The sequence below is a fragment of the Heterodontus francisci genome, chromosome 38, assembly GCF_036365525.1.
Source record: "Heterodontus francisci isolate sHetFra1 chromosome 38, sHetFra1.hap1, whole genome shotgun sequence".
NCBI classification, from domain to species: domain Eukaryota; kingdom Metazoa; phylum Chordata; class Chondrichthyes; order Heterodontiformes; family Heterodontidae; genus Heterodontus; species Heterodontus francisci.
Genome location: NC_090408.1, coordinates 6,435,068 through 6,448,930, shown reverse-complemented (window position 1 = coordinate 6,448,930; position 13,863 = coordinate 6,435,068). Strand labels below are relative to the sequence as shown.

Below are 13,863 nucleotides of genomic sequence, written 5' to 3'. Positions count from 1 at the left end.
CCACACCATTAACATCCCGTTTGCCTTTGCTCCATGACCTTCTGGTCAGTTATTCTGTGATTTTGTCCTATCAACACCTTCTCTTTGGTTATCTCTTACCCCACCCCCACTTTATTTTCTTAAAATCTATTCCATTTCTAACCTTTGCCAGGTCTGATGAAGGGCCTGAATCGTTAACTCTGCTTCTCTCGCCACAGATGCTGCCAGACCTGCTGAGTATTTCCAGCATTTTTTGTTTTTATTTCCATATTTAGCCAGGTTCTCACAGCACTGCTCTCCATGCCTCCTGCAGCTGTATGCCAGGCAGGAATGATTATCTGGTTTTCATGGTGGGCACAGTGTCATTAATCTCGCTGTGCTCCTGGTTCTGAGAGTGTTAGGGTGTCCATGATTGAAAATGAGGTGAATGCCCTGCCAGAGGTGGTGATACTAATCTGATTCTTTAAACTGGGAACTTACCAGATGCTAATGAACTGCTGCAACTGGGACCGTCTCTCACCTGTCAGACGCTGCGTCGGCGGGAAGCCCGCTTCCCCCTCCCTGTCAGAACCACATTAACCATGCGGCAGCGCGCCCCGCACCTGCGCACAGTGGGGAAAGCCATCCAGCGGTGACTGATGGGAGTTGTGCGTGCAGTGGCGGTTGGCGCCCAGCGACTGGGGAGCGCGCGGGTGAGCGGCTGTTCTTGGGTGGTGTCGGAATTGGTGGTGCGCTGCTGTAATTGTCTGTTACAGGTTCTTTCTCTCTCACATAGGGCGCTCCCGGAATAACATCGGTTTCTCTGTTAGACTCAGCTCACAAACCGTCGCCCCCCCAACCCCGGGGGAATCCTGGCTGAAGACATTCACCCTTAGCCGGTCCAGGTCACATCCAGGGGGAGAGGAGTGCCAACATCGCCATCTCATAAATAAAGTCTTAAAAATCAAGAGATTTGTTGTCAAAATCACGAGTTGCAATTTGCATGGAATAATATAAAAATTTACAGCATGAAATCACAATGGTTGCAGCACAGAAGGCGGCCATTCGGCCCGTCGTATCCATGCTGGCTCTTGGCAAAAGCAACTCATGTAGTCCCCTGCCCTGTCCTTTTTCCTATGGTCCTGCAAATCTTTTCAGATAATTGTCCAATTCCTTTTTTGAAGGCCACAATTGAACCTGCCTCCACCAGATGCTAACCAGTCGCTGTGGGAAAAAAAAGCTTTTCCTGATGTCGCAGTTGGTTCTTTTGCCATTCACCTTAAATGAGTGTCCTCTCGTTCTCAATCCTTATGTCAAAGGGAACAGTTCCTCCCTATCTACTCTGCCCTGACCACTCATGATTTTGAAAACTTCATCAAATCTCGTCTCAAACTTCTCTAAAGAGAACAGCCCCAGCTTCTCCAATCTGTCCACAAAAATGAAGGCCCTCATCCTTGGAACCATTCTCATAAATCTTTTCTGCACCCTCAATAAAGCCTTCACATGCTTCCTAAGGTGCAGTGCCCATAGTTGGACACAATACTCCAGTTGAGGCTGAACCAGTGTTTTATAAAGGTTTACCATGATATCCTTGGTTTTGCACTCTGTGCCTCTTCTGATAAGCCCATATGGGCGGCACAGTGGTTAGCACCGCAGCCTCACGGCTCCAGCGACCCAGGTTCAATTCTGGGTACTGCCTGTGTGGAGTTTGCAAGTTCTCCCTGTGTCTGCGTGGGTTTCCTCCGGGTGCTCTGGTTTCCTCCCACAGCCAAAAGACTTGCCGGTTGATAGGTAAATTGGCTATTATAAATTGCCCCTAGTATAGGTAGGTGGTAGGGGAATATAGGAACAGCTGAAGATGTGGTAGGAATATGGGATTAGTGTAGGATTAGTATAAATGGGTGGTTGATGGTCGGCACAGACTCGGTGGGCCGAAGGGCCTGTTTCAGTGCTGTATCTCTAAACTAAACTAAACTAAACTCTGTTAGGACCAGGTGAGGAAGGGGTCTCAGGCTCCCCTTTCGCCCCTTCTCTGGTTTGACCGCAACAGTGTTTATCTTTTTAAAACAATGATTTGACTTATCAACTCAGTGAGCACTTGCTCCGGTTACTCTAATATATACTTGTAAATGAACCAACCAGACAGGTTTTCTTGAGTTTAAACAAGAAATATGTAAGTTTATTAACCTTATCACTCTAAACTGGTTAAAATTACTAAAATACATGATGCACCCATGCTCGCATTCATACGAGAGGTACACACACACAAATAGATAGAGGGGAAAAAACAGAGTTGGGAGGTTGGAGTAGAGTCCTTAATAAAATTGGAATTTAAATATGGAAGTGTAGTCCCAGTGTCCTTAGTTGAAATTGAAGTCTTGACGTCCTCGCTGGGCCACGTGCACAATTTGTGCTTGCTCCTCTGGTTCTGGAAGGCTAAAGAGAGGCTTTATCCATCCTCCTTGTTGCTGACTGTGAGGATCTGTAGATTTGAGGTCCAGCTGCAGCAAGGCTTCCCTGGGACTTTGCAGGAGAGGGAGAGAGGAGAGATCTTCCTTCCTTGGAGTTCAGTTACTGTCTGCTTTCTCTGGCACAATTGACAAACTCTCAGAGTTACACAGGTAGTCATGTCATATGATCACCTTTTTGAAACAGAAGTTTCTGGAATGGTCCTTGAAATTCAAGGCTGTTCAGACCTATTTGGTAGGGGGACAGGGTTCTTGGCTCTTGCAAAGTCAATGGGTGTTGTCAACATTGACAAAACCATTCTAGGTAATTGAATCAGGGAGCACCTCTATTGTTCTGGCTAGACTGGGTAATCACCTCTGTCTCCCAGCCGGCGTTTGAGCGTGGCCATTTTTAGATGCTCTGTTCTGCTTTTTCAAAGTATTTATACTAATGTCCAGTAAAAAATCTCAGGCAAAGTTCCATACGACAAAATTAATATTTTCCATTTGGCATGTGGGATTTCCATCACATGAACATATCCAGGACACAGTATGCCTGATTAACCACGTTTTAAATACCAAAGCCAAATAATTTAATATTTCTGCTCTCTGTATTATTACCCATAGGATACACATCCTGTCTATCCCTTAATGGCCCTATTCCTGTCCAGCTTTCCTTCGTTTATAGATGTGCCTGTAAAAATATTTTAGTATTTTGTTTTATGTTCCTTGATAATTTAATTTTATAGTTCCTCTTTGCCTTCCTAATTGACAAAGGGCAGCAGGTTTGTGCTCCATAGAGCCACTAGCACTACCACAAAGCGGGACCTCATCAATCCTCATAACCTAGAGGAGCACAGACCGCTGGACTACTGAGAGCCTTCATGTTCTTCTGAACACTGAGATCCACAGCCATGATAGCAGCAGTATGAGCCTGCATGGGAGAAAGCATGGATCTCATGACCTCCCTCTGAGCCTCCACTTCAGCATTGAGACATCGGGAGACCTCTGCCTGTCCTGCAGTAGAAGCTGAGTCAGCGGTCAGCAGACGCTCCATCATAGATCGGTCTGTCTGTGTTTCCATCAGGGTATCCACCACTTCCACAATGGAAAGGTTGGGATCCAAGCTCTGTGCGATGCATTGTACCATATTGGAGTCAAATCCTTCATGCTTCTAGCCAGTGACTGGAGGCTATCTGTCAGGCCTGCCAGTGCACCAAGCATTTCAGTGTGTAGTTGATCAGCATTCTCCTGTAGTCTGCCCCAACAAAGTCCTCATAGTATCTTGAATCATAGAATCAAACAGCACATTCAGCCTGTCGTGCCTGTACCAGCTCCAAATTTCTCCCATTTGCAATGGGTTGGATCTCACACACCTTTTCAAAATCAATGTCCTCTTTGCTCATTTTTCTCAGCAATTCCGACCTGGATGTCCGTGAATAAGGTCCTTCCTGGTGATCTTTCTATTTCTCCACAAAGTTCAACTTTCAAAACAGGTTCAAGCCTTCGCAGCCTTTTACTGTATTGGCCTCCGAGAGCAGGTGTCCCATCTCTTGCTTGAGGCTGCAACTGCTGGTTCCCTTCTTCAGCCTGCTTTTCTTCAGAAAATCTATTAAATTTATCTGGACTCAAATGTCAATAGCTTATTGTCCTGTTCCAATATGCAAAGTCCAAAAGTCTGGTTTCACAGAGCCACCTGGGCCTTCCATTGTTCCCAGATGTTAACAGCTGCTTGGTATATTTGCATGTTCAGAATCACTGACTCCTTGTTTTACGATCTGAAAGCCTGAGAGGATGAAACCCATTGTTCTTCAGGTGTTACCCCTGCAGTCTCTTTTATTCAAAAAAGTCTTCGATCTGTCTTGTCCTTTAGCAGAGTGAATATAAGGTCACCTGACCTTCCAGACTCCATCTTAAACTTTTAAAAATCACCATTTTTAAAAACAATCCTGTTACAAAGTCCAGCATTCATAACAGCTCTGCACAAAAAAATCATTCTCCTCATCTCCCCCCTGACTATTTTAGCTCTCCAGACAAAGAGCAAACATGTGACAAGCCTGTGGGCTGGCACTCGGCAGAACTGCGCACCAGAGAGCTCTTGTTGTATCTGTAATCCAGCAGAAGGTTAAGCATCCTCATGTATTAAAGATCACCATGGATATTAGTACAGAGTTTGACTGGTAATGCATACTTGCTGTCCTGGATGTACAGGGCAGTGTTTGTGTCTTTGATCAGAGGTGACAAGGTCAGTGTGCTCTGTTGTATTATGAAATAATGCCAATAAGAAAAACAGGTAAGTGGAACAAATAATGAGAAATGTCTTGAAGGACAAGATTAGCTTCATAATATCCTTCTTAACAACTAAAATTTTAATTAATTCTATTATTCAACATTTCAGTACCATATTAAAATGAAGCTTAAGGTTCCTTTTTATTGCTCTTTTGAAGTAGTTTTTCTGTTTATAAGTTTGCCATCATCGATATGATCAGTATATTTTTCTCTAATATACACACACTTGTTTTTGGGAGTCTCTATTTTTCTCTGCGCTCTCCTGCAGATTGGTGAACTGAAAGTCTGACAGATGTGCACATGTTCTACGCAGTTACATCAGGGCCCCTGCAGGGTTAGAAAGATGAATAATTAATGGATCTGTATGACTGGTGCAGATGGTTGAGAGCTGCAACAATTCTCGACACATAGATCCCTGACTCAATCCCTCTTTACCTGTTGTGAAGAAGAATCAGAGGCAATGTTTGCACATTCATGGGTGAAAATCAGGGTTTATTTAACAAACTGAAATTTTCTGGCTAATTTTTAAAACAGGACTACAAATTCTACGTGGATATGTTCACTGTTAAAATATTTTCATGCTCACATACATAGTTGTAGAGTCGTACAGCATAGAAACAGGCCCTTCAGCCCACTGCATCCATGCCGACCATAATGCCTATCCATACTAATCCCACCTGCCTGCATTAATTCCATATCCCTCTATGCCTTGCTCATTCAAGTACCTGTCCAGATGCCTCTTAAATGTTGCTACTGTTCCTGCCTCCACCACCTCCTCAGGCAGCTCATTACAGATACCCACTATTCTTTGTGTGAAAAATTTACCCCTTTGATCCCCTTTAAACCTCCTCCCTTTCACCTTAAATCTATGCCCTCCAGTTTTAGTCACCCCTACCATGGGAAACAGACTCTGGCTATCTACCCTATCTCTGCCTCTCATAATTTTATATACCTTTATCATGTCCCCTCTCAGCCTCCTTCGCTCCAGCGAAAACAGACCCAGCCTATCCAATCTCTCTTTATAACTCAAGCCCTCCAAACCAGGCAACATCCTTGTGAATCTTTTCTGCACCCTCTCTAGCTTAATCACATCTTTCCTGTCGTGCGGCGAACAGAACTGCACACAGTACTCCAAATGCGGCCTAACCAACGTTATGTACAACTGTAACATGACGTCCCAACTCTTGTACTCAATGCCTCGGCCGATGAAGGCAAGCATGCCATACGCCGTCTTCACAACCCTGTTTACCTGTGTTGCCACTTTCAGGGAACTATGTACTTGCACCCCAAGATCTCTCTGCTCAACAACACTACCCAGGGCCCTGCCATTCATTGTATATGTCTTGCCCTGGTTTAACTTCTCAAAATGCATCACTTCACACTTGTCTGCATTAAATTCCATTTGCCAATCCCTTGCCCACTTTCCCAGTTGATCTATATCCTGTTGTAACCTTAGACAACCTTCTTCACTGTCCACTACACCACCAATTTTGGTGTCATCTGCAAACTTACTAATCATGCCCCCTACATTCACATCCAAGTCATTAATATATATGACAAACAACAGAGGGCCCAGCACCGATGCCTGCGGCACACCACTGGTCACCGGCCTCCAATCTGAAAAACAACCCTCCACTACCACCACCTGCCTCCTATCACCAAGCCATTTTTGAATCGAATTTGCTAGCTCACCCTGGATCCCATGTGTTCAAACCTTCTAGACCAGCCTACCATACGGGACCTTGTCAAAGTTGACGAGTGATAATACATGAATGCAGAAATTCTAATTTATAGAATAGAATTGTAGAAAGTTTAAGGCACAGAAAGAGGCCACTTGGTCCATCATGTCTGTGCCTGCTGAAAAACAATCCACCTATTCTAATCCCACTTTACAGCATTTGGTCCGTAGCCAGCAGCTTACGGCACTTGAGGTGCATATCCAGACTCCTTTTGAATGAGTTGAGGATCTCTGCCTCAACTACCCTTTCAGGCGGTGAGTTCCAGACCATCACCACCCTCTGGGTGAAAAAGCTTTTCCTTATCTCCCCCCTGATTTTTCTACCAATCATTTTAAATCTATGCCCCCTCGTCACTGACCTCTCTGCTGAGGTGAATAGACCCTTCACCTCCACTCTAAATCTCCTCTGTACCCTCTCTAGTGCAATTACATCCTTTCTGTAATGAGGTGACCAGAACTGCACACAGTACTGTTTTGTTATTCATTCATGGGATGTGGGCGTCGCTGGCTAAGCCAGCATTTATTGCCCATCCCAAATTGCCATTGAGAAGGTGATGGTGAGCAGCCTTCTTGAACTGCTGCTGTCCATGGGAGGTAGGTACACACAGAGTGCTGTTAGGAAGGGAGTTCCAGGATTTTGACCCAGCGACAGTGAAGGAACGGCGATATAGTTCCAAGTCAGGATGGTGTGTGACTTGGAGGGGAACTTGCAGATGGAGGTGTTCCCATGCATTTGCTGCTCTGGTCCTTCTATTTGGTAGAGGTCGCCGGTTTGGAAGGTGCTGTCTAAAGAGCCTTGGTGTGTTGCTGCAGTGCATCTTGTAGATGGTACACACTGCTGCCATTGTGCGTCGGTGGTGGAGGGAGTGAATGTTTGTAGATGGGGTGCCAATCAAATGGGCTGCTTTGTACTGGATGGTGTCGAGCTTCTTGAGTGTTGTTGGAGCTGCACCCATCCAGGCAAGTGGAGAGTATTCCATCACACTCCTGACATGTGCCTTGTAGATGGTGGAAAGGCTTTGGAGAGTCAGGAGGTGAGTTACTCGCCGCAGGATTCCTAGCCTCTGACCTGCTCTTGTAGCCACGGTATTTATATGGCTACTCCAGTTCAGTTTCTGGTCAATGGTAGCCCCTAGGATTCAGTAGTGGGGGATTCAGCAATAGTAATGCTGTTGAATGTCAAGGGGAGATGGTTAGATTCTCTCTCGTTGGAGATGGTCATTGCCTGGCACTTGTGTGGTGTGAATGTTACTTGCCACTTACCAGCCCAAGCCTGGATATTGTCCAGGTCTTGCTGCATTTCTACATGGACTGCTTCAGTATCTGAGGAGTTACAAATGGTGCTGAACATTGTGCAATCATCAGTGAACATCCCCACTTCTGACCTTATGATTGAAGGAAGGTCATCGATGAAGCAGCTGAAGATGGTTGGGCCTAGGACGCTACCCTGAGGAACTCCTGTAGTGATGTCCTGGAGCTGAGATGATTGACCTCCAACAACCACAATCTTCATTCGTTTCTTGATATCATGCGGAGTGAATCGAATTGGCTGAAGATTGGCATCTGTGATGCTGGGGACGTCAGGAGGAGGCCGAGATGGATCATCAACTCGGCACTTATGGCTGAAGATTGTTGCAAATGCTTCAGCCTTATCTTTTGCACTGATGTTGGGGGATGGGCTCCCCCATCATTGAGAATGTGGATATTTGTGGAGCCACCTCCTCCAGTTAGTTGTTTAATTGTTCACCACCATACACTGTGCTGGGATGTGGGAGCAGTACCACAGGACATGCGTGATGCCAATATCATCACCCTTGATAAGAACAAGGGTGACCGCGGTGACTGCAACAACTACCACGGGATCTCCCTGCTCAGCATAGTGGGGAAAGTCTTCGCTTGAGCCGTTTTCAACAGGCTCCAGAAGCTGGCTGAGTGTGGCTATCCTGAGGCACAGTGTGGCTTTCACTCAGAGTGATCCACCATTGACATGCTGTTCTCCCTTCGCCAGCTACAGGAGAAATGCCGTGAACAACAGATGCCCCTCTACGTTGCTTTCATAGATCTCACCAAAGCATTTGACCTCGTCAGCAGACGTGGTCTCTTCAGATGACTAGCAAAGATCGGATATCCACCAAAGCTACTAAGTATCATCACCTCATTCCATGACAATATGAAAGGCACAATTCAGCATAGCGGTGCCTCATCAGAGCCCTTTCCTATCCTGAGTGGCGTGAAACTGGGCTGTGTTCTCACACCTACACTGTTTGAGATCTTCTCTCTACCGCTCTCACATACGTTCAAGTCTTCAGAAGAAGGAATTTTCCTCCACACAAAATCAGATGGCAGGTTGTTCAACCTTGCCCGTCTAAGAGCGAAGACCAAAGTACGGAAGGTCCTCATCAGGGAACTCCTCTTTGCTGACGATGCTGCATTAACATCCCACACAGACGAGTGTCTGCAGAGACTCATGGACAGGATTGCGGCTGCCTGCAGTGAATTTGGCCTAACCATCAGCCTCAAGAAAACGAACATCATGGGACAGGACGTCAGAAATGCTCCATCCATCAATATCGGCGACCACGCTCTGGAAGTGGTTCAAGAGTTCACCTACGTAGGCTCAACTATCACCAGTAACCTGTCTCTCGATGCAGAAATCAACAAGCGCATAGGAAAAGCATCTGCTGCATTGTCCAGACTGGCCAAGAGAGTGTGGGAAAATGGCGCACTGACACAGAACACAAAAGTCCGAGTGTATCAAGCCTGTGTCCTCAGCACCTTGCTCTATGGCAGCGAGGCCTGGACAACATATGTCAGCCAAGAGCGACGTCGCAATTCATTCCATCTTCGTTGCCTCCGGAGAATCTTGGCATCAGGTGGCAGGACCGTATCTCCAACGCAGAAGTCCTCGAGGCGGCCAACATCGCCAGCATATACACCCTACTGAGCCAGCGGCGCTTGAGATGGCTTGGCCATATGAGCCACATGGAAGATGGCAGGATCCCCAAGGACACATTGTACAGTGAGCTCGCCACTGGTATCAGACCCACCGGCCGTCCATGTCTCTGCTTTAGAGACGTCTGCAAACGCGACATGAAGTCCTGTGACATTGATCACAAGTCGTGGGAGTCAGTTGCCAGTAATTGCCAGAGCTGGCAGACAGCCATAAAGGCGGGGCCAAAGAGTGACGAGTCGAAGAGACTTAGCAGTTGGCAGGAAAAAAGACAAGCGCAAGGGGAGAGCCAACTATGTAACAGCCCGATAACCAATTTTATCTGCAGCGCCTGTGGAAGAGTCTGTCACTCTAGAATTGGCCTTTATAGCCACTCCAGAGGCTGCTTCACAAACCACTGACCACCTCCAGGCGCTTACCCATTGTCTCTCGAGACAAGGAGGCCAAAGAAGAAGAATTCACGGCTGGATGTGGCAGGACTGCAGTGCTTTGATCAGATCCGTTGGTTATGGGATCTCTGAGTTCTGTCTATCACATGCTGCTTACAACTCAAGTTGTGGCCTAACCAATGACTTATACAGTTCCAGCATAACCTCCCTGCTCTTGTATTCAATATGTCAGCTAATAAAGGAAAGGATTCCATATGCCTTCTTAACCACCTAATCGACCTGTCCTGCTACCTTCAGGGCTCTGTGGACATTCACTCTAAGGTCCCTTACTTCCTCTACACTTCTCAGTATTTTGCCATTAATCGTGTATTCCTTTGCCTTGTTTGACCTCCCCAAATGCTTCACCTCACACTTCTCCAAGTTGAATCTATTAGCCACTTTTCTGCCCATCTGACCAGACCATCAATATCTTCCTGCAGCCTATAGCTACCCTCGCTATCTACCACACAGCCAATCTTTGTGTCATCCACAATCTCCTTGATTAGGCCCCCTACATTTATGTCCAAATCTTTAATATACACCACAAAAAGCAGGGGACCCAGTACTGAGCCCTGCGGAACGCCACTGAAAACAGCCCTCCAGTGGCTAAAACAGCTGTCAATAATTACCCTTTGTTTCCTGCCACTGAGCTAATTCTGTATCCACCTTGTTGCATTTCCCTGGATCCCATGGGATTTTAATTTTTTAACCAGGCTACCATGTGGGACATTGTCAAAAGCCTTTGCTTTTGCTAAAATCCATGTGGACCACATCAACTGCACTACCTCATTTATCTTTATTGCCGCAGATTTAGAACAAGAACCTGTGTGTTTGTTGTCCCACACAGCCCAGGCTGCATCTCTTGGAGTTTACTCAATTACAGTTAAATATATCTAATACTGAACGTTGTAAATGATTATTTAAAAGTCTACTAGACAAACAAATACTCTAGCCATGCAGGCAGTCAAGCAAGAAATATGATATGACTAGCAGAGACCTGCACAACATTTTCAGTGCACTTAATATGTTTATTGCAGCAGTACTTTAAATCCCCATCCCATGCCATTTCATCCTTTCCATGCTACCCCTCTCATGCCTTACCCCACCCATTCCTTTCATCCCTCTCATATCATCCCCATGCCATACCACCCCTTATTCCCATGCCTTCCCCATCCCCCATTCCATCCCTCCCATTCATTGCCCCCCCAACTCCCATACCAGTCACCCCCGCACCCACCGCTGGCATCTCATGCCGTTCCCCCACCCCTTGCGGAGTGTGTTATGCTTGGTGAGGTTGTTGTGTAAAACTCCGTTCTGCACCTGTGGGATGACAGTTGGTTAATTAGATATTTCAAAACTTTGTTGTAACATTCGGGTACTGAGTGTATCCAGGCACCGCCCACCAAATCAACCCACCAACAGATGCACCCCTTAAACCGACCTATCAAAACATTCCAGACAGACAAAAACTGCGTATTATCGATTACTCCATAATAATTCTGCTAATGTTATAAACAATAAGATGAATAATACCCAGAAGATATTATAACTGAAACCATCTGGGAGAGAAAGGGGAGAGCAGAGCCAAGGCCACACCTGAGGAACAGAAGCTGAGTCTGGGACCAGGTCCTGGAGCAGGGGCCAGGTGAATGAAAGAGACTGAGCCCAGGTAGGGGAGTAGAGCACAAGCTGGGGCCGGGTAGCAGAGATGAGACTGGACTTGAGGAGTGGAAAAGTGGTTGAAACCAAGTAGTGGAAAAACAGCCATGCCCAGAAGGCAGAATAGAGATGTTGATGAGTGAGTGTGGAGACCTATTGCTGAAGCTCGATGGAAAGGGGAACCTGGACTAAGTTAATGATGTCGGAGCTGTTCCCTATGATAATAATTCAAAATCATCACCTCTTTAACCTGAGCAACTCAAGGAGTGGGAATCTTCAAATTAGTGCAATCATGGACCGATAGTGTCGCTGCTGATAACAACAGCCACCTGCATTTATATAGTGCCTTTAACATAGTAAAATGTCCCAAGGTGCATCACTGAAGGCATTGCCGCCAATAATGGAGTAATGAAAATCAGGGATGTGCAAGAGGCCAGAATTAGGGGAGTGTTGAGATCAGAGGGTTGTGGGGCAGGAGGAGGTTACAGAGATAGGGAGGGGCGAGGCAATGGAGATGATTTGAAAACAAGGATGAGAATTTTAAAATCGAGGCATTACCAGACCATGGGCTGGTAATGGTAGGTCAACGAGCACAAGGGTGATGAATGAACAGCACTTAGTGTAAGTTGGGATATGGGCAGCAGATTTTAGATAAGCTCAGGTTTATGGAGGGTGCAAGATGGGAGACTGGCCACAGGGGCATTGGAATAGTCAAGCCTAGAGGTAACAAAGGGATGGATGAGGGTTTCAGGAGCTGACGAGCTGAGGCAGGGGGTGGAGTTGGGTGATATTAGAGGTAGAAATAGGCTGTCTTAGCAATGGTGGAGATATGTACCCAGAGCTCATCTTGGGGTCAAATAAGACACCGAGGTTGCAAACAGTCTGGTTCTGGTTCAGCTTCAGACAGTTGTCAGGGAGAGTGTTGGAGTCAGTAGCTAGGGAAAGAAATTGTGGCGGAGACCAAAGACAATAGCTTCAGTCTTCTCGATATTTAGAGGAAATTTCGGTTATCCAATTTTGGATGTCGAACAAGCAGCATGGAGGACATTTTAAGAGTCAACCACATTGCTGTGGGTCTGGAGTCACATGTAGGTCAGACCAGGCCGATTTCCTTCCCTGAAGGACGTAAGTGAACCAGATGGGTTTTTACAACAATCGACAATTGTTTCATCATTAGACTAGCTTTTTAATTCCAGATTTATTAATTGAATTCAAATTTTACTATTTGCAATGGTGGGATTTGAACCCATGTCCCCAAAGCATTAGCCTGGTCTCTGGATTACCAGTCCAATGACATTACCACTACGCCACCACCTCACCTTGAGCATAAACCAATAACAGTCGGAACATGGACCAATAGTTGGTTAGCACTTTTCCCTGAAATTAATCACCTTACACTGAAGCTGAGCCCTCACAACTAGTTAACTGAAGTGTGAAGGTTTCCCCACACCGATGTTGCTAATTTAGTGCCACCATATTGGACAGTTCTGTGCTCTGGGTTGGTGACTACTGAGACTGACATCACATGAAGACTAAACTTTCATCCCATTGTTCTGGTTGGATTTAAACCCTGGGCTTCAGTGATAAAAAATACTAAGGTCACCCAGCCTGCATATCATGTTTCTTAACCCAGAAGAGGACAAAGTTGTTTATTTATATAATAGGGTCTGAAGAGAAATTGTAACTGCTTGATTGAAGATCTGAACAATGCTTTTGTTTGCAGAGACAGTTCCCAAGACTATGGGAAGCAAGCAGTCAGGATTGGGCAGCCTGTCCTTCAATCAGTGCCCAACTCTAGAGAAGATTCAGGCAGCGTATGGAGCAGGGGACATGGGAAGAGCTCAGCAGCTCGCTAGACTGTTTTGTGAAGAGACAAACTGCAAAGTGGAGCCGGTAAGAATTTAAAATAATATTTAATCCTCTCGAAAATTTATTCTTTGTCCCTAGATGCCACTGGCCATGGGTGGTGGGAGGAGTAAGGCAGTAAGTTTGTGAGATGAAACATGAATCTCCCATTACTGAGCTGCGCCCCCAGAAGTAGAAAGGGAGGAATTTGTAGAGCTATGGGGAAAGAGCATGGGAGTGGGGCTAGTTGGATAGCTCTTTGAAAGAACTGGAATAAATGTTTTTTTTTATATTCATTCAGCGATGTGGGCGTCGCAGGCGAGGCCAGCATTTATTGCCCATCCCTAATTGCCCTTGAGAAGGTGGTGGTGAGCTGCCTTCTTGAACCGCTGCAGTCCATTTGGGGTAGGTATACCCACAGTGCTGTTAGGAAGGGAGTTACAGGATTTTGACCCATCGACAGTGAAGGAACGGCGATATAGTTCCAAGTCAGGATGGTGTGTGAGTTGGAGGGGAACTTGCATGTGGTGGTGTTCCCATGCATTTGCT

At 46.0% G+C, this 13,863-nt stretch overlaps 1 protein-coding gene and 1 long non-coding RNA gene across 5 annotated transcripts in view; one reads left to right on the top strand and one right to left on the bottom strand.

Moving 5' to 3' along the window:
• The window catches only part of LOC137352375 (uncharacterized), a 94,370-nt gene extending 93,827 nt beyond the window's left edge, over positions 1 to 543 (bottom strand). The window contains exon 1 of the long non-coding RNA XR_010969692.1: positions 460 to 543. This is a non-coding gene — a long non-coding RNA (uncharacterized lncRNA). The remainder of the gene's footprint in view (positions 1 to 459) is intronic.
• lrrk1 (leucine-rich repeat kinase 1) overlaps positions 1 to 13,863 on the top strand; it is a 269,006-nt gene that overhangs the window by 35,324 nt on the left and 219,819 nt on the right. For all 4 annotated transcript variants that reach the window (XM_068017674.1, XM_068017673.1, XM_068017671.1 and 1 more), the window contains one exon: positions 13,193 to 13,362. In XM_068017674.1, the coding sequence (XP_067873775.1) occupies positions 13,210 to 13,362 (153 nt within the window). In that variant the 5' untranslated portion in view covers positions 13,193 to 13,209. The remainder of the gene's footprint in view (positions 1 to 13,192; positions 13,363 to 13,863) is intronic.